Below are 26,564 nucleotides of genomic sequence, written 5' to 3' on the forward strand. Positions count from 1 at the left end.
CTTTGATCTCTCCGAGTCTGATCTCTTTCTATTGACACAGCTCTCAAATAACTTGCCAATGAAGAAGTTGTCCTCTTTCTATCCACATCAGGAGTCATCACTAGTTGCAGTTTCTGAATCGGGAATGATGACAGGATAAAAATGATCTGAAGAGCCTTTACTCTTCAACCAAAACTCTGAACTTTCAAGGTTTCAATCGCTTTCAATGAAATCAAAATGATTCGGCGTCTACAATTTTCAATTCACAGGAGGTTTAAGTTAACCATCCTGTCACTTCTCTTCCTTACTTTTATGATGCATTTTGCTCTGGACATTTTCTCTTTTTCCAGTACTGTTTCGTGCTCTTGTCCAACTCAAAACCACCCGAGATCCAAGGGGCACCCGGTGAAGAAATCTCCGCTTGTAAGAGCACTGCAAGATTTTAGTGGCAGCAATGGATCCTCAGTCGACGGAAGTCAGATGGTGAAAGTTTCAGAAGCAAACCCAAAAATTTTGAACAAGATGGAGAAACTGTATCAAGGGTCGAAACTAGCGTCTCTTTTCCAGCATCCCCTCTATAATTCCCTAATGCCGGTAATCACAGAAGAGGACAAGCTATTCAGAGTCAATGCTGAGGAACGATTTACACTGAAAGGCAGTGGGAGTGATGAATGGTGAGTAACAGATGGGTTGTCTGATCTACGGAAACTATTTTAAATAATCTATAATTTGACGGTGTCTTGGATCCTGTTGCGTATTGAACTTTGGCGAGTTTGGTGATGCCCAACGTCTTGCTATTCCTTGCTTTGGTGATCAAAGTGTATAGTCTTCCTGTAGTCAGCTTATTATCAAGGAATCCTTCTGAAATAAAAGTGATTTTCCAAAGTAAACAACCACTTTAGTCGTGTACTTTTGAAACTTAAAGTGATACTGTCACCTCCTTACTCCACAAGCTTAGATGCTGCTCATGTGATATATACCCGTATAACACTTGTCTGTTTCTTCTTTCTGCTCCAAAATTATTTCATGGGTGGACAGTGTCACCTAGGCGGGGCTTCAGAGCATATGGGCCATGTCTCTCTTGGAAGAGGCGGCCCAGCTGCCATGAAGCCCCGCCTAGGTGACACTGTCAACCCATGAAATTAAGCAATTTTAGAGCAGAAAGAAGGCACAGACAAGTGTTATACAGGTATATATAGAATTTGCAACATCTATGCTTGTGGATAGTGCGGAGAACCGCACATAGAGTAAGGGGGGTGACAATATCACTTTAACATTGATGGCCTTAAGTAGGAAGGACATGGCAGCTTGTATAAGCTATGGACATTACATCATTGTTAAAGATCACCTCCAAATATAAAAAGATTCAGAAAGAACTTAAAGGGGTTGCCTGAGCCTACTGCTTGTCAGCGTTCACGTTCTTAGATTCCACATTTCGAAAGTAAGCCTTTTCGAGACATGGGGGTGAAATTAAGCCCACACAGGATGTCAAAAAGCTGCACTGTCTCCATTATGATCGCAAATTAACAAATAACCTGCTCCTGGTGATCTCCCACCATTGCCATTCCAACGGTGCCAGCGTTGTTAGTTCTCTGTCCCAACACAAAGGAAGTGCTCATTTACCGGCTAAGGTGGGCCACCGCTGTGGCCTGGGATATGATGAGCCCTCCATCCCTGACAACTTAAAGGGGTTTTCTGGGGAGCAGAAAAGATCTTACCTGTTCTGCGCACTGATGCTCCACTTCCTTCCTCTGGCTGTGTTTTGGAAGTATGAGAAGGGGGGTGCCTATTGCAAGCATTACATGTGGGTCTTATCACACCCGCACATAATGTGCAATAGTCACAGTATGTCAACACAACATCACCAACATCAGGAAGCTATCACACATCGCATGCAGGCCCACCTCTATAGCTTCTGAGATGGCCATGGGGAGGCAGTGGACTACAGGGGAGTAGAACAGGCTCCCTAAACACACTTTAAATAAAGTAAATCTGGCATCCCTAAATCCCCTACCAAACTGGCAGCACTGCTGGATAGATAAAAAAAAAAACATATTTTTTGCCTGTTTCTTTATTTTCATTAATAAAAAAAACAACCTTTATTTGGGCACTAAACAGTCAAGGAGGCGGGCCTAATGTTTCCTGGGCCCCAACACCTCTATGCCTAAGGGTATGTTCACATTGAGTAAAATCGGTGGAATTCCCCAGCAAAGTTTTCCACTGCAGAATTCCGCCTGCTTCAGTGTCCCACAGTATCTTTATGGGGGGGCTCACACGTATACTCTCCCGCCGCTCACCACACAAAGAATCGACATGTCAATTCTGTGAGCGGAGAGCAATGGAAGTGGAGGCGCGCAAACCCCTCATAGAGATACTGTGGGACACGGCAGGATTTTACTCTGTGCTGTATGTCTGCCCACTATCCAGCGCTACCACCAGCTTAGTAGGCGATCGAGAGGGGGGGGGGGCTCAAATTCACTTTAAGCACTTTAAAACTGAAACACATTCCATGCAATAAAGGCTTTTGCTAGAACACAACTAAAAGAATGTATAAACTGTGTCCTTGAGAGTCTTGTGCTCCTTCAGAGATTTTCTAGGTCATTATTTCTTCCTATCAATATCTCAAACAGAATGAATTGTTGCTTTCTGACACTAGATTTTTTACATTGTCTGTCTATTAATAGAAGAATACATATAGAAAACAGGGGTTATCCAGGACTAACAAAATAGCAGCACCCCTGTCTTCAGTTTGTGTGTGGTATTGCAACTCAGTTCAAGTGAATGCCATCACAAGTCCTCTACTATGGCAACTGCATCCCAGTTGAGGTCAACCAGACCCTAGAAGTTCTAGGTATGCACTCACTAATCATTGCCAGCAGCATCTAGGGGGTTAAATGACTGGCATCAGTCAGTGACCACAGCTGCAGAGAACAGCAGGCAGCCACATGCTAAGGAGCAGGCTCAGCTTCTCAGCCCTCTATATACTTTGCTAATGTCTTCCATCATACATGTACAATGGAGTGGGTTAAGGGTTAAACCAAGCACCGCAACCAATTAAAGCTCATCAAGATATGAACCCTAGGCTGTGATTGGTTGCTGTGGGCAAAAATACACCTGTTTTTGTCCTGCACAGATTGATAAATGTGTCTGCATCTACAAAATACAAATAATAACTAGCTCATAAATAAATATAAGCCCTCCGGGTATATACTGTGTTTGGCTATATATAGTTGGCATTAGCATGCAATAGCTGTGGCAGCCTTCATACCATTATTTATTTGGGGCAGGGGGGGGTGAGAAAGCTGCCCTCCAGGAAGTAGTAACCCGTCTCTGCCCACGAAACAACTACTGCACACCAAGGCCAGGGTGCATATAACCTTATTGGAAATGTCATGTTTTTATTATGTGAATATGCCCCAATAATACTTACTGGCCTATGTGTGTTTCTTAGGATCAGTGCCGGAGTGGAGTTTGTGCTTCCTACAGGAGATAAAGCTGCTGACACTTATCCCACATGGTTGAAGTTCCACATAGGCATCAACCGCTATGAGCTATATCCAAGACAGGACCCTCTGGTTCCCATCCTGCTCAAGGAAATAGCTACTCAGCGTATTCTTAATTCAGGTAACTAATATAGATACACTCAGATTTTTCTGAGTAGAGATGGTCCAAACCGAGTTCGGTTCCGGTTCGTATGAACCCGAACTCTCGGTAATGATTCCCGCTGTCTGCCCGCCTGTGCAGCGGGCGGATCCAGAGGGAGGACCGCCTGGAAAACTGGGATATAGCCAAAGCCATAGGCTGTATCCCAGTTTTCCAGGCGGTCCTCCCGCTGTATCCGCCCGCTGCATGGAGTGGGCAGACAGCGGGAATCAGAAGCCGAGCGTTCGGGTTCATACGAACCCGAACCTTGGAGGGTTCGGACCATCTCTACTTCTGAGCCCTAACAGTCTGCATTTGATTACTGGTGGCTAAAGAAGTTGGATAAAGCCCTAAGGCTGCTTGAAAAACATGGATACAGTCATAGGCCATAGGCTGCAGTCACCAGTAATTAATGTTGAGCGTTCGCGTTGATGATACCTGCCAAGCAAGGGCTGACGTACCATAGAGGCAGCTAACGTGGTAGCTTCAGGTCCACTGCATATAAGGGGACATAGACACCATTTCTGCCCATGCCATAGACACCATTCTATGCACGAGCAGATTCCGCATTCCGCCCAAAGAATTCATATGTCAATTCTTTCGGCGGATTCAGCGGATTCTTTCGGCGGCCCATAGAATGGTGTCTATGGAGCCGGCGGAAAGGGGCGCAGCCGTGAACGGGTACAACTATGGAATCCGTCGGAAATTCTCTGCTCGGATTCCGTAGTGTGAACCCACCCTAACATGACTAACTAAAGGAGGAATAACACAGCTAAAGGAGGCTGCCATAAACCCTTTCTTTTGCTTTTAATTCCAAATGGAGAGGGGTCATGAGCTAACATATGGAAGAGCCCCATTTTAGGGCGGGTTCACACTACGGAATTCTCGCGGACAATGTCCGCGGAATTCCGTCAGCTGTCCGCCCGCACGGGCACGCGCTTTTCCGCCGGCTCCATAGACACCATTCTATGGGCCGGCGTATTCCGCGATCCGCTAAAAGAAGTGACATGACACTTCTTTCAGCGTATAGCGGAATACGCCGGCCCATAGAATGGTGTCTATAGGCCGGCGGAAAGGCGCCCAGATGTGCGGGCGGACAGCTGATGGAATTCCGCGGACATTGTCCGCGAGAATTCCATAGTGTGAACCCGCCTTTAATGTCTTGCTTTTCTACCAAATGAATAGTAAACCAAATTCCACTTTTCTCTAGTAGTTAATAATTCCTCTATTTATATAGCATCAAGTTATTCCTTTGCGCTGTACAGATTTGGCCATGAATCAGATTGGTCCCTGTCCCTATTAGGACTTACAATCTAAATTCAGACATAACAATGAATATTCAGGGTTTTTTTTTGTCTACTAAGTTTTAGATTGGGGTAACCTTATTTAATATTTTGTAAGATACTTTTTTTATTACTGTGTTTAGGGGGAACTCCGTCGGAAAAAAAATTCAATTTAGCAAGTTAAATTTTTATTTCAAAATTCTATATTTAAAAATATCAAGTCTTTCAGTACTTATCAGCTGCTGTGTGTCCTGTAGGAAGTGGTATTTTTTTCCAGTTTGGAAAGCATGAGAGGTTTTCTATGGGGAGTAAAGGGGTTATCCAGCACTACAAAAACATGGCCACTTTCCTCCTACTGTTGTCTCCAGTTTGGGTGGGGTTTTGAAACTCAGTTCCATTGAAGTAAATGGAGCTTAACCGCACCTGAACTGGAGACAACAGTAGGGGGAAAAGTGGGCATGTTTTTGTAGCGCTGGATAACCACTTTAACTACTGCTCTGGGCAGTTCCTTGCACGAACAGAGGTGGCAGCAGAGAGCACTGTGCCAGACTGGAAGGAATACACCACTTCATGCAGGACATACAGCAGCTGATAAGTACAGGAATGCTTGAGATTTGAAAATGGAAGTAAATTAAAAATCTATATAACTTTCTGATACCAGTGGAGTTGAAAGAAAAAAAATCCATTTTAACTATTGAAATAAAGTTTAACTTGTCTGCCATTATATATACTCTTTAGAATAAATATTCAGTATATCATATTGAAGGAATACATTTTATTATTATGTATTTATTTATTTATCTAGCAACTTATTTATTATGAAATGTATAGAGATAAAGGAGGCGGACCGGAAAGAAAAAAATCCCTACCCTGCTTGTTTACACCACTCATCTCCTACCACCTTGTCTATCTCCCATAGTTTCAAGGATCCTTGGGTCACTTCTCCTCCTTCTTGTTAGCTAATGTTGTGGGACCCATGGAGAGCAGATCTCACCCATCAGAATTAGGTGTCAGTCAGCATGGGCTAGGCTTCTTCTCTTTAAAGGTCCTATTACACTAAATGAATATTGGCCCTGTAATTGTTTGGTGTAATAGGACATGTTGAATGGCAACGCTTAGCCGATGGCGGCTGATCATGGTCTTTCAACCTAGTGAAAGATCACGACTAGTGCAGCGACAGTCTGCTGTGTGTTGCTCCGTGCAATAGGAGTGGCGGCAGCAAACCACTGCTTACTTCAATGGGCAGCCGGAACAATCTAAGGATGGTTCGGGTGGGCCGTCCCGCTCCTCCCCGCTCACTGTCTGTTCGTGTAATAGGACAAGCAGGGAACGTGGGGGAAGCGAGCACTGAGCTGGCAGGTTGGCGCTCACTTCTCTGGGGAGGGGGAGCAGCGTCACAGAGGGGGTTTTCTCCAACTGGGGGCGTGCCGTCTGCCTCCAGTGCTTGAGGTCGGGCCGGTGACCGGGAATAGAGCGACGCCGTTCTCGGGAAGCGGGACGCGGTTCAAGAAAAGGACCACAGCCCGGCATCCCCACGCCAATGACGGTCTATTGATGTTAAAATCTTAAAGCGATGTATCTACTGGGACATTCACTTTAAAGGCCGTATTACGCAGGATGATTATCTGTCAAATCAAGCAGATATGACAGATAGGACTGGTGATTAGCTGATAGACAAATAAATGTTGTCTCGCTCCTTGACTGACTGCTTGTGAATCAATAGATTGTGCGTCCCTTTGCTGTAATGAGCCATTGGCCGCACATTACCTATTACACAGACGGTGATTAAAGCAAAGGGCTACACATACAATCTAGTGGCTACGTAGCCCTGGCCGTATGATCATCGAGTAATGAGGCTCTGTAAACAAGCATCGATCTAGGTGCGGGCTGCACTAATGAACATAAAAATACACCTATGGTAATGAAGTATTAGTACAAGGTGAAAAGCAGTAAATGATCTGATCCTTTTCCAGACCAAATGACTATTATCACTATTTCTTCTAGTTCAGAAATCAGGCGGAACACAGCTTAAACTCATCATGACTTTTCCAAACTACGGACAGGCTCTGTTCAAACCTATGAAGTGAGTATGGCAGCAACAAAAATCTTAGTAATAACCAACCGAGTTTTACAGGTGAATGACTATTGTAGGTACATATAGATTTAGTTACTTGCTACTATATTTTCCTATAAACTAAACACAGTGGTACCTTGGTTTAAGAGTAACTTGGGTTGAGAGTGTTTTGCAAGAAGAGCTCACAGTTTTTCTAAATTGTAACTTGGTTTAAGAGCATTGCTTTGGCGTAAGAGCTCCCTGTACTGGGTGGGAGGGGGAGTGGGGGAGGGGCATGGTCTGCATAGCGTGGTCTACAGCCCTGTACTCTGACTCATGAAGTCTCCCTCCCCTTCCAAATCATGGCAGATCCACTATAGGCTGGGGCTTACATCAGGGGACAGGATTGTGGAGGTAATCTCTTTATAGCTGTAACCCCTCTCTCCCTGAACAGAGAGTGCTGCTATACTGTGCCCACATCTGCCCTGCTTAATCCTTCATAGTCTCTGTCAGCCCTTGTGTTTCCCATCCTCTCCATTCCTGCTATAATGTGCCTGCACTTACACTCAGCCATTCATACTGCTGCTATAATGTTCCTGCACTCACACTCAGCTATATACACAGATACTATAATGTGCCTGCATTCACACTCAGCTATACACACGGCTGTATATAAAGTTTGTGTCACTGTCCTCCTGCACAGTTCTGTGATCCTCACTTCCTGATTGGTCCAGGCTGACCCCCCCCCTTCCCCATTGCTGTCATGTGACCACACAGACCTCTGACAGCAGCCCTGCTTCTCTATTCTAGCCTGTTGTATTACGCTACTGCATTATGGGGATCTGCAGTTCCATCCTGTATCTACAAACTGCTGCTGTGTTATCAGGTTTATGCAGTTACTATACATTATACACCACATACTGATTGCTATACTGTACAGCAACTTATAATATCACATATTCAGGGGAAGTGTGGAGAGGTAAGTATATATTTTTATTGTTTTTTACATACTTGCAACCATATTGCATAGCTGAATAACCCCTTTAAGGTTTTAAGGATAGCCCGTTTAAGGTTCTCCCTAACTTCCACTCTTTATTTGTGTCAGTTACACCACTGGTAACATATTACATTGGAATCATGTTTGAATTTAAAGTGTACCTCATGTTAGGTGACTTTTTTCAAGATCAGCTGAAATGTGTATGTGTACATGAGGAGCAGCACTATATCTGGCCATCATATATCTTGTATATGCCATTTTCTGCAGATTTCTACCCTGTAAGCTATTTCTACGCTGTAGCGCATATGTGTGTTTGTGCACAGCCTAACAAGCAGTTGCGGCAGCCATGATAAAGCGGAGTAGAATAGACTGTGTATACAGCCCTGGACATAGGTGTTTTACACAGCTGTCTTATAGCTGCCTTGCCTGTGTCTCCTTCCATCTACCCCCCTATAGACTTGTCTTGCTTGTAGCTTTATTCTTCAGCTAGCTACAGGATGTAACATGGGTGGGGCTGGGATGTTTCTTCAGGGTGGATAACAGTTTAGCAGGTAGGAATGACATGAAAGATGCTTGGTAACAGGAGAAGGAAGCATTTTTGTCTAATAAGATATATTACAAAGTTTTATATATTCGCTTATATTATTGATCTATGCAGAATGTGCTGAAATGACATTGCCTATTTAAAAAACAATTCAATAACTTTTACATTGCAGACAGGAACGTGATCAAGAGACGCCCCCAGATTTCTTTTACTTCTCAGATTTTGAAAGGCACAATGCAGAAATAGCAGCATTCCACCTGGACAGGTAAACATAGGACAAAAACAAAAGATGGCAATACAAAAATCCATGGTAGCCCACTGTGACAACTGTTTAGAATAAGCAGATGGCTTTGTTTATTGTGTAGTGGCCAGGCCGGTTTACTGCAAGTTAGGTCCCTTTGAAGTGGAACTGTGCTTAGCTGCAGTAACTTGGCATGCCCACTACCTAGTGCATGGAGCTGTTCACTTCTGGGTGCTGACACCCCACCAATCAGATATTGATGGCCTATCCTGAGGTATAACTAAAAACCCTTTAAGAAATATATTTTTTTCTCTTTACATGGCAACTTTAGGCTATGTTCACACTACGTAAGAGACCGGCCGTTCCGTGACCCCGGCTGGGTCACGGAACGGCCGGTCTCTGGCCGGATCATCTCGGCCGGTACTTAAGTACTGGCCGGATGATCCTTCTGGCCGCAGAGCTCTGATGCGGGCGCATCAGCACGCGCCCGCATCAGAGCTTCCCATAGCGCACACTTCACAGCTTCACTGTGTGAACTAACAGGTTCAGTTGTTTGCGGCGGCGTTTGGGATCCCGGCCGGAGCACACACGATGTGTGTACGCTCCGGCCGGGATCCCATAGAACAACAGGCATTGTTCCACCGCAGTAAAAGTACGGCCGTTGTTGCCATCAGTAACAACAGCCGTACTTTTACGTTGTGTGAACATAGCCTAACATTGGTACATTGGTTCATAAAAAAGAACGTGGCACCAGCATCCCTGCACTGGTCTGTTCAAGTAAAAAGATTTTTTTTTTTAAAAAAAACTATGTACTAGTGGTACATACATTTTAAACCATACACTAACCCCAAATGAGTTTTCAATTATACTTATATAGTCACAATCAGTATAAAACAAATAGATATTCTCTCCTATATAGACCTGGATACACTAATGTATCTCACAACTAGAGATATCTTTATTTCTTAAAGGATTCTGGATTTTCGCCGGATTCCACCGGTTGTTGGGCGTTTGATAAATATCGCCAAGGAAGTCAGAGATATTACCACAGATAAGAAACTATTCAAAACCTTCTATATCTCACCAGGTAAGTTTGGCATTAACCAGGTGGATATGTCATGCTTGGCAGCTACTCCCATTAGTTTTGATGGCCTTGGATTCCATTTACTGTGAAAAGTTTCCTGTGGAAAAATCAAACACTTTATTAGTGATCCATTAGTATTCATCAAGGTTAGAGGGGTATTATGGTTCATTGTATACTCTATACTCATTGTACATTTTTCATGCTCTTTACTTGCTGTAAGTTGGTAGAAACTTTCCTCTTAATCTGTCCAGGTCATGTATCCAGTAGCAATCTGTATATATGTATATATATATATATATATATATATATATATATATATATATATATACAGATTACCAGGGCAAGTTATACCCTGTATACCAAGTTATATTTACTACGAATGACTCCTTATCTCAGGAAAAAGCTCAAAAGTCTTGGCCACTAGGTGTATCCATTCCATGCAATCTGCTGTCCACTGTGAATTGTTAGGGGAATTCTTTCTCTGGTAACAGCTGGATCAGGACTGTACACAGAAAGTGCGGGTTGAGCTTGCCATGTGATAAGTACTTGAGAGAGGAGAGAGAAAGTCAGTTCCTGCATGCTGTGTCTGCCGATTGAAAATGGTCCACACTGTTTTTGGAAGATAAATCAAGACTTTTCTCTTATCTCTTATCACACATAAAGCTCAGGTGTGATAAGTACAGTAACAGCATCTCCCAGGTATCCTAATGAACATTAACATTCATAGAAAATGCTTTGGGATCTTACTGATTCATTCAATCTTACCATTAAGAACCTGTTACACAAAGCGATTATCAGCCTTATTTGGCTTATTACCAACCATAACGGATGATAATCGCTTCATGGAATAAAAGGCAATATGATCAGCCTACAGATCGTGATCTTTCAAGATGTTGAAAGAATAACGACTAGGATATCAACAATCTGCTGTCATCGGCAGTAGACCACTGCTATCTCGTATTGGCTCCCCAGACGATCTAAGATCATCCAGGAAGCCTCTCCCGCAGCTCCCCATCCCTGCTCTAAGCTGTAGCAAGATAGAACAGACATCAAGAGGTCAAGGTTAGAGTTAAAGATCAGTGTTAAAGATCAGAGGTCATAACACTAAAAAACATAAGCCAAAGAAAGACATGCAATCTTGGACATGAAAATTGGACATGGCAGGTAGAATTCAATTTAAAGCAACTCTGTACCCACCATCTGCCCCCCCCCCCCCCCCCCCAACCACTTGTACCTTCAGATAGCTGCTTTTAATCCAAGATCTGTCCTGGGGTCCGTTCGGCAGGTGATGCAGTTATTGTCCTAAAAAAACAACTTTTAAACTTGCAGCCCTGTGCCAAACTGCCGTGGCCTGGAGTGTCTGTGCATTAGACTGGCACAATGTCTCTGTTCCTCCTCCCCGCCCTCTTCATCATTAGGAATGCCCCAAGCAGGTATTCTCCTATTCATCAGCTGTGTGAGCACAGCACATGGGCTGGATCGTTAAGGCACCTGTGCAGTGTTCACTGCAGAGGAATAAGAAAAATCCTGGCTGTGGCATTTCTAATGATGAAGAGGGTGAGGAGGAGGGATATAGGGGTGGTGCAAGGTTTAGGGCACAGATATTCTAAGCCACGGCAGTTTGGCATGGGGATGCAAGTTTAAAAGTTTTTTTCAGGACAATAACTGCATTACCTGCCGAACGGACCCCAGGACAGATCTTGGATTAAAATCAGCTATCCGAAGGTACAAGTGGTTTGGGGTGGACAGATTGTGGGTACAGAGTCGCTTTAAATAGGCTGGGCCAGATATCATAATGGGGCAAAATATGCTCCAGCAAGTTGATGCCTCTGGCCATATTAGGAGGCAGGACCCAGCAACACTGTAGTTCACATGGGAACCAGATGAGGCAGGGTAGAGTTGGCTGGAACTGAGACCACACGACCGGGACTCATCACTGGAGTCAGGTGAGGTGAGTAACAGAAGTTGCACTTGCTCCCCCAAAGCACAAGGCCTGTGTGGGAGGCCTGTATTAGTGCACTTTGGACCTTTTTCCATTAGGAAGAAGTTTTATAGAGCTTACAAATCTACCCTAAGTACAAGCACAACTGTGAGCACAATAGCACAGGCTGTATTGTTTGGCACAGACTCCTTTCCATGCACCAGCTTTACCTGCACCTCCTCGTATCAAATATTGTTCTGATGTCACCGAAAGATTGTTTCCATGGATACTTCATGACAAGTATACTGACCTCAGTCGTTTCACTGAAATGCAGATAGGAAATATTTCTAGATATAGGGCACAGAGGGGACTTTTTGTGTTTTGCAGTGAAAATCATTACTGGTACGTTCTTTTGTCGCTTCGGTGTTTGCAGAAGCCGGGAGGTTTCATAGCAGACGCCACATGATTCACACAAAGGCAAGCGAGCACTTATAATTGTATGATTATCTCCAGGCAGGTACCGGGAATATGTGACCGCAGAAACCCGCTTCTTCTGTACTCATAGCGCAGCATCTGTCATGTCCTTGCCCTTTACATAGTGTTAGCCTTGGTTTTCTCGACGTCTCAGCGGGGAAGAGAAAACTGAGAAAACTGCAAATTAGTCATTGAAGATGGCACCGAGATTAAGCCGATTCATCACGAGTGATACAATGGGATAAAAGGTCCTTAAAGGGGATGTCGGAAAGTTTAAAGGGGTATTTTCATCTCCACTAATATAGTTAATCTCGTAGCGGTTGCCAAATTGTACATTTTTGCATTTACCAAACTTGCCTCCTTCTCCTGATATGCTGCTCTTTCCCTCCCATCGTTGACAGCTATGTGTCTAGGTTACCGACCACCACTGCTCTAAAAGCAGTGGTCTGGCTGGTGTATATATATATATATATATATATATATATATAATGTACATATTTATATATGTTACACTATATCGCTGCACATCTACATTATAGCTATACATACCCTGACCAATCAAAACACATATTTTTAAAATTTAGGACTACCCCTTTAAAGAGACTCTGTCATGTCGTCTCTAAGGGTAGCATAAACTAGTGACAGAAAAGCTGAACAGAATGATGCATCACTTACATTGTTCTATGCAGCTGATTCGGAGTATCCTCCTGAATAACATGGACAACAAGTAGTCCTATCAATTATGTGCATGAGCCCAGTAGTCCTGGATATTCATGAGAAGCAGAAAACTCCGCCCACCAGCTGCTGATTGGCAGTTATCTATCCATGCTGTGTATAGGCAGTCAGCTATCAATCTGCAGCTGGAGGGCAGGGGTGTGGCAAGAAGCCTATTCTCCTGCATATTAGGAGAACGGCTGAACAAAATGATGTAAGTAATACACCGATCTGTTCTGCATTTATATCACTAGTTTATGCTGCCATCATTTAAGGCAGCATACACCTAGTGACAGATTTAAGAACATGTAAACCACAAGGTTTGTTGCCATCTGGAAGAAACCTTGGATTCAAATAATTTGTTTTCCAATCTAAATAGCCCAGGAATATCTCCTGTCAATAATATTGACTATATTTTTTTGTCTATTCATACCATGTTAACATAACCCACAGTATGTGAGTGTACACCCTGCTATATTTCCACTGGACAGTAATTTATGCCTTTTCCATCTCTTCCCAGCCAACAATGTTTGCTTCTACGGTGAGTGCTCCTATTACTGTTCCACTGAGCACGCTCTGTGTGGTAAGCCTGACCTTCTAGAGGGATCTCTGGCTGCCTTCTTGCCAGATACGACACTGGCCAACCGGAAGTCCTGGCGCAGCCCCTGGAGGCGATCATACCACAAAAATAAAAAGGCAGAGTGAGTAAAAGAATGACAGATTCCTTTCAGTGCGTCTAACTGCTTGGATCTCGGATTGTGACTTTGAAAGTGGTATTGCCATCTCTTAAAGTTATGCCCTGTCCATAGGATAGGGGACAACAAGCTGATAAGTGGGGGGTCCGTACACAAGCACTCCCACCGATCATGAGAATGGAGAATAATTGAAGGTACAGTTATCCTCCTATGATTGGTGGATATGCCAGTGATCAGACCCCCATCTAACAGCTGTGGGATACGTTTGGCACAATTCACTTTAACAACTTTTTTTTTTTTTTTTTCAAAAGACTGAATGCTCATAAATGTAGGATAATAGTTTCTTGCCAAGTTAAAGGGGTACTCCTGCGATAATTTTTTTCTTTCAAATCAACTGGTGCCAGAAAGTGCTAGAAATTTGTAATTTACTTCAATTTAAAAAAAAGTCTTCCAGTACTTATCAGCTGCTGTATGTTCTACATATTTATGTTTATGACATACAGAAGCTGATGAGTACTGGAAGACTGGAGATTTTTTTTTTTAAATAAAAGTAAATTACAAATCACAAGTTGATTTGACACAAGTTTATTTAAAAGGAAAACATTTTTGCAGGAGTTGCCCTTTAAAGTGAATCTGTCACTCCCTGACCACCTACCAAGCTGGTGGCACCACTGGATAGATATAAATACGACCATTGAGAACATGCCCATGTTGCCTGTGTTTGTGTTGTTATTATAATTAAAAAAAGGCTTTCATTCGTACTGCGACTAACATCAAGGAGACGGGGCCTGTCATTCTTCTGCCATATCAAAAGTTTTTTTTTATGACTGTGCCCATTTAAAAGTGTAGTTCACCAAAATGTGTGTTCTTTTAAATCAACTGCTGCCAGAAAGTACCAGAGATTTGTAATTTACATCTATTACAAAATCTGAAGTCTTCCAGTACTTATCAGCTGCTGTATGTCCTGAAGGAAGTGGTATTTTGTCCAGTCTGGAGAGCAGGACAGGTTTTCTATGAGGATTTGCTGCTGCTCTGGACAGTTCCTGATATGGACAGAGGTGTCAGCAGAGAGCACTGTGTCAGACTGGAAAGAATACACCACTTCCTGTAGGACATACAGCAGCTGATAAGTACTGGAAGACTTAAGATTTTTTAATAGAAGTTCATTACAAATCTCTGCAACTTTCTGGCATAAATTGATTTGAAGGAATTTTTTTTTGTAAACTACCCCTTTAAGCTACAGTAGAGAAGTTAGGTTGCCTAGTGTTAAGTGAGATGGGTAGACACTGGAAGTCTCTGGTGTCTATTGGGAGGTAGATGATAATGGAAAATGGTAAGGCCCTCTTACATGAAACAATCCTTGGCCACCCACAGCTGCAAGCAATCGCCAATTACTGCCATGACTAGGCACCCATTCTCCTAAAATACAATGATAAAAATAATACGCTATTTTCAAATACTGGATTATTGCTAAACCGCTTTGCAGATATGTGCAAAAAATTTATTAACTCATGTAAAGCAATTGTAAGTATTGTACTGCCATCTGCTGGCTGAAAATGAGTCTGCAGCTCATTAATGGAAGTATATATGAAATATTGTAGATGGCTAGATGGGGCCAATTGGAAGCGCATTAATAATGGCAATGTGAAAATGAGACACTCTGTCATTGTGAGATCTAATGCAGCTTTGGGAATTAGCGCTATAAATCCATTGTGACAGATGAGCGCCTATATAAAATGTGCATCATTTTTTAGTTAATTGGTAGAGAAATGTTATTTAATGTAACATGTTCTTCAATTCTTCAGTGTCTGATATATATATATATATATATATATATATATATATATATATATATATATATATATATGGAAGCAAAGGACAGCATCTCACTATTAAGGTGCTATTGCTTTATTGTGCCAGTTTGCATAGAAAAAAATGCAACGTTTCAGCTCTAATCCTTTGTCAAGCATATGCATATATATATATATATATATATATATATATATATATATATATATATATATATACATACATATATATATATATTTAAAGAGTTTTATCACAATGTTTTCTAAATTCTTTTTTTTTTAAACTAAATATTTTTTATTTCCCAGAATATCCATTTAGGGTGCGTTCACACCTACAGGATCTGCAGCAGATCTGCAGCAGATTTGATGCTGTGTCCAGTTATTTAAATGAAATCTGCTGCAGAAAATCAGCTGCAGATCCTGTAGGTGTGAACGCACCATTAAAGAGGTATTCCAGTAAAACTTTTTATCTTTCAAATCAACAGGTGATTTGTAATTTACTTCTATTTAAAGATCTCCAGACTTCCAGTACTTATCAGCTGCTGTATGTTCTGCAGAAAGTTGTGTATTCTTTCTAGTCTGAAGAGCAGGAGAGGTTTTGTATGGGGATTTGCTACTGCTTTGGACAGGACAGTTCCTGTCTTGAACAGAGGTGGCAGCAGAGAGTGTCAGACTGGAAAGAATACACCACCTCCTGCAGGACATACAACAGCTGATAAGTACTAGAAGAGTGGAGACTTTCAAAAAGAAGTAAATTACAAATATATGGCACTTTCTGAAACAAGTTGATCTGTAAGAAGAAAAAATTTACTGGAGTACCCCTTTAATATAGGTTATATATACTGGTTATATGTAGAGCAGAGGGTGCATTTGGATATGATGGATAGGTAGATAGATGATAGAGAGATATAATTTTATTGTATTTTTGCCTTTAGCTGGGAGACAAACCCCAATTATTGTGATACAGTAAAAGTGACGCCTCCATACAACGAGGGAACGCGGCTCCTGGATCTAATAGATCTTTCAATATTGGACTTTTTTATGGGTAAGATGAGTAAACAGAAGTCTATATATTGTTTGCCTAGAGGACATGAAGTCTATGTACTGTTTGCCTATGTATTGCCTAGAAGATATAGCAGTATGTTTTGGGCAGTAGAAGAAAGTGGTCTCAACCTGATGTCTACATTTCTGCCAGACTATGCACTATGCTGCAGACTGTGTGTTCAGCTAGTGGTTTATATAGACTCACAAAGCATAAGATCTTATACAGTACATGTGACCATACCGTCTCATTATTCACTAATGTCTCTACTAACATTTATTTAGAGTTTTATGTAATGGATAATGTTCTGTTTATTCCAAATAGGAAACCAAGATCGCCATCACTATGAGACATTTGAAAAATTTGGAAACAGGACCTTCCTCTTGCATCTGGACAATGGCCGAGGGTAAGAGGAAAAGCGTGAAGCCCAAGCTGTTTAATAGTGTAAATGGACAGAGGTGTAACTGCCCCCTTGGGCCTTTGATCCAGGGAGAAAGTGCTCAACAAGGCTAATAAAACAGTGATCCAGGCATAAAGACATACTCTAGGTTCTATTGGCAAGGAATTATTGTGGTCAATGTACTTTAAATCACTGGCACAGATGCCTCTGTAATCTACTGGCCCCCACAATACAACACCGGAAACATTTATTCTTGCAAACCTAAAAGGTTGTATGCCAAACATTAAAGGCGATTCTCTATTGGGGCAATGGGGGTCCTGAGGTATAGGGTCCCATTAGTGGACTCAAATCTCAGCATCCACTAAGGCTTAAAGGAGAAGTCAGGCGAAAATTTTTATTAAAGTATTGTATTACCTCCCAAAAGTTATACAAATCCCCAATATACACTTATTACGGGAAATGCTTATAAAGTGCTTTTTTCCCTTTACTACTACATCAAGGCTTCACTTCCTGGATAACATGGTGATATCACTTCCTGGATAACATGGTGATGTCACTTTCTGGATAACATGGTGATGTCACTTCCTGGATAACATGGTGATGTCACTTTCTGGATAACATGATGATGTCACTTCCTGGATAAAATGGTGATGTCACGCCCCGACTCCCAGAGCTGTGCGGGCTGTGGCTGCTGGAGAGGATGATGGCAGAGGGAGGCTCGGTGTCCCTCCAGTGCCCTGTGTCCCTCAGTTCCCTCTGCCATCATCCTCTCCAGCAGCCACAGCCCGCACAGCTCTGGGAGTCGGGTCGTGACATCACCATTTGATCCAGGAAGTGACATCACCATGTTAATGAAAGGTGGAATCTGATTGGTTGCTAGGGGCAACTGAGCCAGTTTCACTTTACACCATGTTTGATAAATCTCCCCCATAGTATGATTGTAGGACAAGCAGAAACTTGGGAAAAGGGAACCCATTACCATGAAAATGCTACCTAAGTTATCAGCATCATGTTATAGATCAGGAGGAGCTGAGCAGATTGATATATAAGTGCTGTGGAATCTGTTGGGCCTATATAAATACAAATTATTATTATTATGGTGGAAAACATACAAGAGACAAAGTCATCTAGGGAAGGCATGTAGACAAATGTTTAAATACACTCTGCCAGTGGGTTTCTGTTGTCCTACCTCAGGGTAGTAGGGTAAACTAGAGACAGAGAAGCTGAACAGAATGATGTATCAGTTACATTGTTCTGTGCAGCTAATTACAATTAATCTTTTTCCATATATATATTAATCTTAATCCATATTTTTATATATATATATATATATATATATATATATAATCTTTATGGGAAAAGATTAATTATAACTTGTATTTATTGATAGAACTCTCTGATGTTTCCATCCTAAAGAGTCCAGTTCACTCAGTGACACCGCCCACTGGACTCCTTATCACAGAATGAGCAGGGATTTCAGTCAACATGTTACAGGTTATACTGAATCTTTTCCCACAAAGATATATATCAGTCTTCTCAATTCTTTCTGCTCTATAACATAATGGTGATAGATTAGAAAGCAATGTTTTGGTGAGAGGCGCCCTTTAAAGGAAAAGTCTGGCAAAAAAATTTTTTCCCCCATTCCCTCCCCACATGCAAAATTATATAACTTCATAATATACATTGATTCCAAATTCCAGCATCTTACCCGACTTTCCCTGGTCCCGCTGGTCACCAGAAGTGGCTTACTTCAAGCTGATGTCACTACAATCTTACAGCCCCGGGGCTATCTGGGGTTGTGAGGTATCCTCCGAGCTCCTGGGCACTCCCTCCCCCCTTCCTTACCTCCCTAGTCTAAGCTGTGATATTGGTTCCTGCTTCACTCTGCCACTCTATGTACAGCAATGTCACTACTATTAGAACTGCAATTTTCAGCGCACCCAATGGTCATACACGTCAGTCCAGTGTATGACCATTCCAGTCCAGACACAGCCAAGGACGGAAAAGGAAAGCCCACGATCCTCGGCTGATCGATATATACAGCTACTGTAATTTAATTGTTCACAATCTGCAGAGCATCTCCTGTTAGTACTAAGCTCACATACTCATAATGACTAAATTGAGCACAATATTTCCTTGACATACACCAACGTTAATATTATGTAATCAGGACTGCATTTATGTTATTAATACTAGGGCTACGGTCACCATGACCAATAACAGAAGCTCAAGTTGTAAATCCCCCATACCAGAGCTTCTCTGATGTAGCGGTAGGAGTGGGGGTTGCCCCATTTTCAGGAGTTCACACACTATACAAATATAGAAAAACACTCATGCAGAAAAATCTGTCAGTCATCGAGTGAGACCACCCACTGGGCCCCTTAGTCCAGAATGAACAGGGATATGAATCACTAAGCAGCAAGTTATACTTAAGGGAACCTGTCAGTAGGTTTATATGAGGGCCTTATAAACTAGTGACAGAAATGCTGAACAGTTCAGTGTATTACTTACATCATACTGTTCTACCGTTCACCTAATATGCAGGAGAATAGGATTCTTGCCACACCCCTCCCTTCAGCTTCTGATTGATAGCTGACTGCCTATACACAGCATGGATAGATAACTGCCAATCAGCAGCTGGTGTGTGAAGTTCTCTGGTGCTCATGAATATCCAGGACTGCTGGGCTCATGCATATAATAGAGAGGACTACTAACTGTCCATGTTATTCAGGAGGATATCTTTGGATCAGCTGCACAGAACAATGTAAGTGATACATCATTCTGTTCAGCTTCTCTGTCACTAGTTTATGTTACCCTGAGATAGGACGACAGAAACCTACTGACAGAGTCTCTGTAACCTTTTTACACAAAACCTATATATCAGCTTGCTCAGCTCTACCTGCTCTACAACTTGATGCCAGTAGAATAGACAGCATTTTTGGCAACCAGTTTCTTTTAAACCAGGGATGGGGAACCTTCGGCTGTCCAGGCATGATGGGAATTGTAGTTTTGCAACAGCTGGAGGGCCGAAGGTTCCCCATCCCTGCTTTAAACCCAAAGATTATGTTCTTTCCTGTTTTTTCAGGGCTGCATTTTATGATAGAGAGTTGGAAATAGAAAGAAGTTAGTAAGAATGAAGAAAGATAAAAGAATCAGAGAGATAGCAGATAGATAGTAGCTTTGTAAAAAGAAAAATCATGTATCGAGTATGTACTATGTGTATGTAAAATGGAGTAAATGAGAGGAGAAATGGAAAAGACAAAATCAATGAGGAAACACATGGAAGAGACACAGTCAATAGGGAATGCATTGTATGCTTGATTAAAGGCCGTATTACACCAAGCAATTATCGGGTGTATGTGGCCAATTATTGTCCGATATTCGCTTGGTGTAATAGCTCCTGTTAAAAGGCAATGGTCAGCTGACATGCACGATGTTGGCTGATCCTTGTCTTTCAACATGTTGGAAAAAAACTAGAACAATAGTGACGGTGTGCTGGCCATCATTCCATGTAATAGGAGCGGCAGCAGCAGACCGCTGCTATCTCCCATGGGCCGCCCGGACGATCTAAAGATGCCGCAGCTCCCTGCTCTTACCTGCCCGCTGTCAGTGCATGTGATAGTGCTGACAGGGAGCAGGGAACGAAAAGCAAGTGAGTGCTGACTTGCTCCTCCAGATCAGGCCTTAAAAGAGTTATCCAGCGCTACAAAAACATGGCCACTTTCTTCAAGAGCCCCACTCTTGTCTCCAGCTTGGCCGGGGTTTTGCTGCTCAGTTCCTTTGAAGTGAAAGGAGCTTAATTGCAAACTGCACCTGAACTGGAGACAAGAGTGGTGCTGTCTCTGAAAGAAAGTGGCCATGTTTTTTGTAGCGCTGGATAACCCCTTTAAGACCTTATGAAACTCATTGTCTACTGGCCATCTATGGGATTGGCACTCTGTTGTGCATCCTTCAGCTACTTGCTATTTGTGCTTTATATTTGTGTGTTGGACCTCTTTCTTTGTGTATAGAAGACAAAGGAGGGAAGACATAGAAGAAACAAAGTCAATGAGGGAAATTGTAAAGTGCTGCAGAAACTGTTGGCGCTATGTAAATAAAAATTACTATTATGAGGACGAAATAGAAGGGACAAAGTCATCTGGGGATGGCATGGAGACAAATGTCTAAGTTAGAATAGGGCTGTGTGCTTACTAGATTTTCTGAGTATACCGACCTGAGTATACCGACCTGAGTATACCGACCCATAGCTACTTAGGTAAGATACTCTACTTAGACCTAAGGGTGATTCACAGTAATGAATGACTATGTGCTATGGAAGTGAAATTAGTAAGAGCAGTCTATGATTTTTCCCTCTTAGGTTTGGGCGTCACTCATACGATGATCCATCTATTCTCGCCCCTCTTCAGCAGTGCTGCAGGTTAGTCATACATACTGAAGCTTCCCATAGACATTGTATATGTAGCAGTGGAGCATGATTAGGAATTGCACTGTTTTTCATTATAACTGTTACTGTCTGGTATTGCTTCTTCCACCTTCACGTCCGTTCTCTCCCGTCACACAGCTTTTCCCATCTTTCTGTCCTAACATCCGACCCCTGCCATTCGTTTGTTTCAATTGGTAGAGCCAAATCAGAGCACATAACAGGTCCAGGATACAAGGCAATTGCACATGTTATCTACACTGCCTTCTCCATGTGATGTATACATCTACATTAATATATCTGTATAATCACACTCTATTAGACAAATTATGCCGTCTATTTATTAGCCTCAATCACCAGCGGTGTAATTTCTTCTAATCCAAGTGGATCATATAATGCATCTTTATAGCTGCATATAATAGAGTAAATTTATCCAATTATCCTTTATTTCTGTAGCGTAAAAAGAGATAAAGAATGAGGTCAAACAACGGGCTACACTTTTCATGGTCCCCTATCACATTAGAGACAATGATAATTGTTTCCACAGCTTCAGTTTTCCTTTTCATATTATTCAACATACACCCTTTAGGTTATTCCAGCTATACCAATATTGTGTATGATGTATCTGTAAGAAGAGAAGCAGGAAGCCTCTAACACACACACAAAAAAAACATTTACATACAACATATACATGGATGGTCAGTTCTTCGTCACCTAGAGGAAATTGCATTAACCCAACTTCTTCCTTTTTACAACAAGGGTTACAAAGCAAGTTAAAGCAGCATTGAAGTTATAAACTGGATTTTGTCGTCCATTCATCGGAATGGGGCTTGCAGAAACCTGCGTGTCTGCCACAAATACAACCCCATTGAGATGAATAGCACCATGTGCCCTATGGGCAGCTTCACACATACAGGATCCGCAGCAGATATGACTACATAACTGAACACAACATCAAATCTGGTGAGGATCCTGTACGTGTGAATGCACCCTTAGGCTATGGTCACACGTAGTATGAGACCGGCTGTTCCATGACCCAGCCGGGTCACGGAACGTCTGGTCTCAGAAAAGATCATCCTAGCCGGTACTGCAGTACCGGCCAGATGATCTTCATTGCCGTTGAGTTCTGATGGGGGCACGTCCGTGCATCCCCGAATCAGAACTCCCCACAGCACACAACGGAGCGTGCGGCCAGAGGCGCTCCCTCCATTGTGTGAACTGACAGGGTTTTTTGCGGACGCTATTCATTGAAAAGCGGCCGCAGATAACTGACATGGTGCCGCTAGGGATCCTGGCCGGAGTGTATACTATGGGGGGCTTTATGAAGACCGGCGTACAAGTACGCCGGTCTTATATTAGGCCCCGCACCCTTTTCCCCGGCAGGATTCACTAAGCGGTGCACGCCTCTTAGTGAATCCAGCCGGCCGGGCGCCCGAACCAGCTTTCAGCAGGTGTAGATTCAGATCATGCTCGCAGGCGTAAATCATGATAAATGAGGTGCAGGAGGAGGCCACACCTTCTCCCAACCTTGGCACGCCCGCCCCAAGTTCCCCCATCCCGCCCATCGTGCGAGCGGGGAATACACCAGGCGTACTCCAGGGAGAAGGGGCGAATCTGCACTTCTACGTTTCATAAATGTCCCCCTTTGTGTATACGCTCCGGCCAGGATTCCCTCAGTCTGCAGCACTACGTAAGTACCGCATAAATGATGGCCGTAGTGTGAACATAGCCTTACTGTGCAGAAAAACAGGCCCATGTAGCATTCTGATAGAGAACTCACATGCACGTAGCCTGTAATGTGCAGTCATTTTGGCATATAAATACTAGCTGCATCTAGAGTTAAAGAAGAACTCCAGGATATAGTTGTTTGTTCCCCATATATACACTCACAATTACTAGTCTTACAGCGCCATCTGTTTTATTCCAGCTCAGCTGCATTCAATGCTGTAACTGGATCATGTGATCACCAGCCTGACCCACAGAAAATTACAGTGCACAGGTTCACTAGTTTTGATAATTTTAACCCGTCAGGCCAAATCTGTGTGATCAAAGAACATGAGTTTCATAGTTTGTATTAGGCTGGGTTCACACTATGTTTTTGAAATCCATTTTTGCAAAAAAAAAACGGATGGAAAAACAGATGCATTTGTGTGTATCCGTTTTGATCAGTTTTTCCATTGGCTTCCATTCAAAAAAAAAAAAAAAAAGGATCAAAACACATCATTTTTTTTGTATGTACCCAGGAACGAAGCCGACCACATTGTTTTGTACGGTAAAAAAAAAAAGGGATGCGCTTTGATCGGTTTTGTTATAATGGAAGTCAATGGAAAAACGGATCAAAACGGATGCACACATGCATCAGTTTTTTTGCAAAAATGTAGTGTGAACCCAGCCTTAGTGTAACCAGTAATTACAAGTAAATCATTAAGCACAATGATGGCGGCATCATAGAGGCACCCTGAAAATCATAAAACATGTACTAAGTCCATAGATAACTATGAATAATGTATGCATAATAGTCACGTAAAAGACCAGACTGTAAAAGTCACATATCATTTCATCAGTCACCAACAGTATAACAAAAATTTACACATGTAACAAGATCTTACCATGATGAAGCCGACCTAAGTACACATTTCAGCAGAGTCGTTTGTCAGAGTAATTATCAGGGCATAAGAACAGCTAGATTTACATTAAATATTAACTTCTGTAAGTAATCCTGACATAGGTACAGTGTCGGACTGGCCCACCAGAGGACCGCAGGATCCTCCGGTGGGACCCCAGCCTTAGAATCGGCACTAACAGTGACTGACATGTCGTTGCTCACTGGTTCTTCATTGGTGGGCCCCCAAGGATAATTTTCTCTGGTGAGCCCCAGATACCCCTGTACGACACTGCCTAGGTAAAAGGGTTATCCAGGACTAGAACTAAAAGAAACACAGCTACTTTCTTGCTAAAAATAGCACCACCCCTGTACCCAGGTTGTGTATGCTATTACAAATCAGCTCCATTCACTTCAATGGAACAGAGCTGCTAAACCAGGCTCTGTTCATATTTCCTTCATGTATGTCATAAAATATAATTTCCTTTTGTGTTCTTCTCCTTCACTACCTTCTCTCCATCTCTATCCAATCACATTCAATACACTTTTACATTTCAGAGCTGATTCTTTGGTAACATTATATTATGACGTTCACAATATTGCGTTTCTTTTTAGGATTAAGAAATCTACTCTGCAAAGACTGGAGCTGCTTTATACTGAACCGTATCGTCTGAGCGACGTCATGCGGGAATCTCTTTCCATGGATCCTCTCACCCCCGTCCTGTCAGAGGCCCATCTTTTAGCTCTCGACCGCAGGCTGAGCTTCATTCTCAATGTTGTGAGAGAATGCTTCAAAAAACATGGCCAACATCGAGTGGCCTATGATGACCTGGCCATACTTTACAAGAATAGAAAATTGTAAATTCAGTATTGCCTTCCAAATACCTTCGAAATGGTAACACCTTACAGCATACCCTTGGGTCTTATGTAGTTGAACAGGTCCCAAACTCTGTACCGATTATTTTTTCTTTATATATCTTCATACTGATTGGAGCTTTGGTTTTCTGATATAGAAAGTTCCAAATCTTCTACATAGACATTTAGCTAAAGTGTACCTGTCACTTTAACAAACTTTTGACATGTCATAGAAACAAGTCAAAAGTTTTGATCAGATCCTTACGATCACTAGAACGAGCGAGGGAGTAGGAGCACTTTCCATAGAAGTCCCTCTCAGTTGCGTGGACAGAGCTGGGAGCGAACACTGGACACTCAGACCTCAACCAATTAATAGTTTTGATGTATCTCTACAATATGTCAAAAGCTTTTGAAGAGTTAATTTCTATTTAAATCATACAAGTCTGTCTTTCTTTCAGCTACCACCAGGGGTAGATTAGGGACTTAGACAAATCGATTCATAACGATAAACGATCACAAACAAGATAGTTTATCTTTAACCCGAAATCGTTCACCATATTGCACAAAACGGTAGTCGTTAGTTGCGATCGTTACAACGATTATTGCAGCGATCGTTTACTCCATCTGATCCCAGCAAAAAAAGGAACAATTTGGAATTACACTGATAAGCAAACGATTAATGATGATTTTAGGGTCACATCTAAATCAATGATCAATTACAAAGGACCATTATCGTTTAAATCCGAATGATTTAACGATTGTCCGCACAATAATCATCCCGTGTAATAGGACCCTTACTGAATACATTTATACATTGAACATTTACAACATTTAAAAAAAAAAAAAAAAGAAAGAAAAGAAAATTAAAAGAAAGAAAAATTCCAATGGAACTGATCTGTAATACCACACACAAACCGAGGATAGGTGTGGTGCTGGTTTTGAAAGAAAACAGTCATGTTTTTAAATCCTAGACATCCCCTACAAAGTGTTTCTGTCATTTAAAAAAACAACAACTTTGAATATGTACTGTAATTATGTCCAAAATTTAGCTTTACTCCCCGGCTTACTGCAGTCTGTCCGACACAACCTGCAGAGAGATGGAAAAGGCAGCGGGCAGGAGAGTGAAGCACTTCTCCTAGCACTTCTCCAAGCAGTAGGGGTCTGAACACCCAGATCCTAACCAATCATAACTTTTTATATGTTTCTAGGACCTGTCGAGTAACAGTACCCATATAAACATTTACTCACCCATTTACTCACTACTCAGGTGTCCCCCACTGGAAGTGCTGTGCTGACACACTATTCACACTGTTTGGTTGTGATGCTGCAGCCTCGTTGTTCTCTTTCTGAACTGCACATTGCTGCTGAGGCTATTGACTGGATGCATCATCTCATGCACGTACAGAACATCATTGCACTTTTTGGGTAGCTTCACACGTACTGGATCCGCAGCTGATTTAAGGCTGGGATTTGCATTCCGTTGCAGATATGGGACCCCTTTAACCCCCAGCCGCCCGCAGCCCCGGCCTGAAGCATACATTACCTGCTCGGCGCCGCAGCTGTGTGAAGCTCCCGGCTCCCCTCGCTCCTCATCAGCCAATCAGTGCACGGCAGTCCAGGCTCCTGCTTGCTTCAGAGCCTCCTGGCATCTCCCGGCGGTCAGCCAATCAGTGTGCTGTGGCGGGGCAGCGCACTGATTGGCTGGCCACTGGGAGGCCCTGAAGTAAGCAGGAGCCTGGAGCAGGTAATGTATGCTCCTGGCCAGGGCGGCAGGAGTTAAAGGGGCCGGGTTACATATCCGCAGTGGAAT

General features: G+C 42.5%; 1 protein-coding gene across 1 annotated transcript; it reads left to right on the top strand.

Annotated features, from left to right (window-relative positions):
• LOC138790011 (extracellular serine/threonine protein kinase FAM20C-like) lies at window positions 1–26,362 on the top strand. The gene is made up of 10 exons (XM_069968914.1): window positions 1–653; window positions 3,431–3,603; window positions 6,909–6,987; window positions 8,671–8,763; window positions 9,711–9,826; window positions 13,453–13,633; window positions 16,371–16,480; window positions 16,802–16,883; window positions 21,235–21,294; window positions 24,515–26,362. Exons 1-10 carry the CDS (start codon window positions 217–219, stop codon window positions 24,759–24,761), a joined length of 1,578 nt encoding a protein of 525 aa, XP_069825015.1. The 5' UTR covers window positions 1–216; the 3' UTR covers window positions 24,762–26,362.
• The last annotated feature ends 202 nt before the right edge of the window (window positions 26,363–26,564 follow it).

Source organism: Dendropsophus ebraccatus, chromosome 4, assembly GCF_027789765.1.
Source record: "Dendropsophus ebraccatus isolate aDenEbr1 chromosome 4, aDenEbr1.pat, whole genome shotgun sequence".
NCBI classification, from domain to species: domain Eukaryota; kingdom Metazoa; phylum Chordata; class Amphibia; order Anura; family Hylidae; genus Dendropsophus; species Dendropsophus ebraccatus.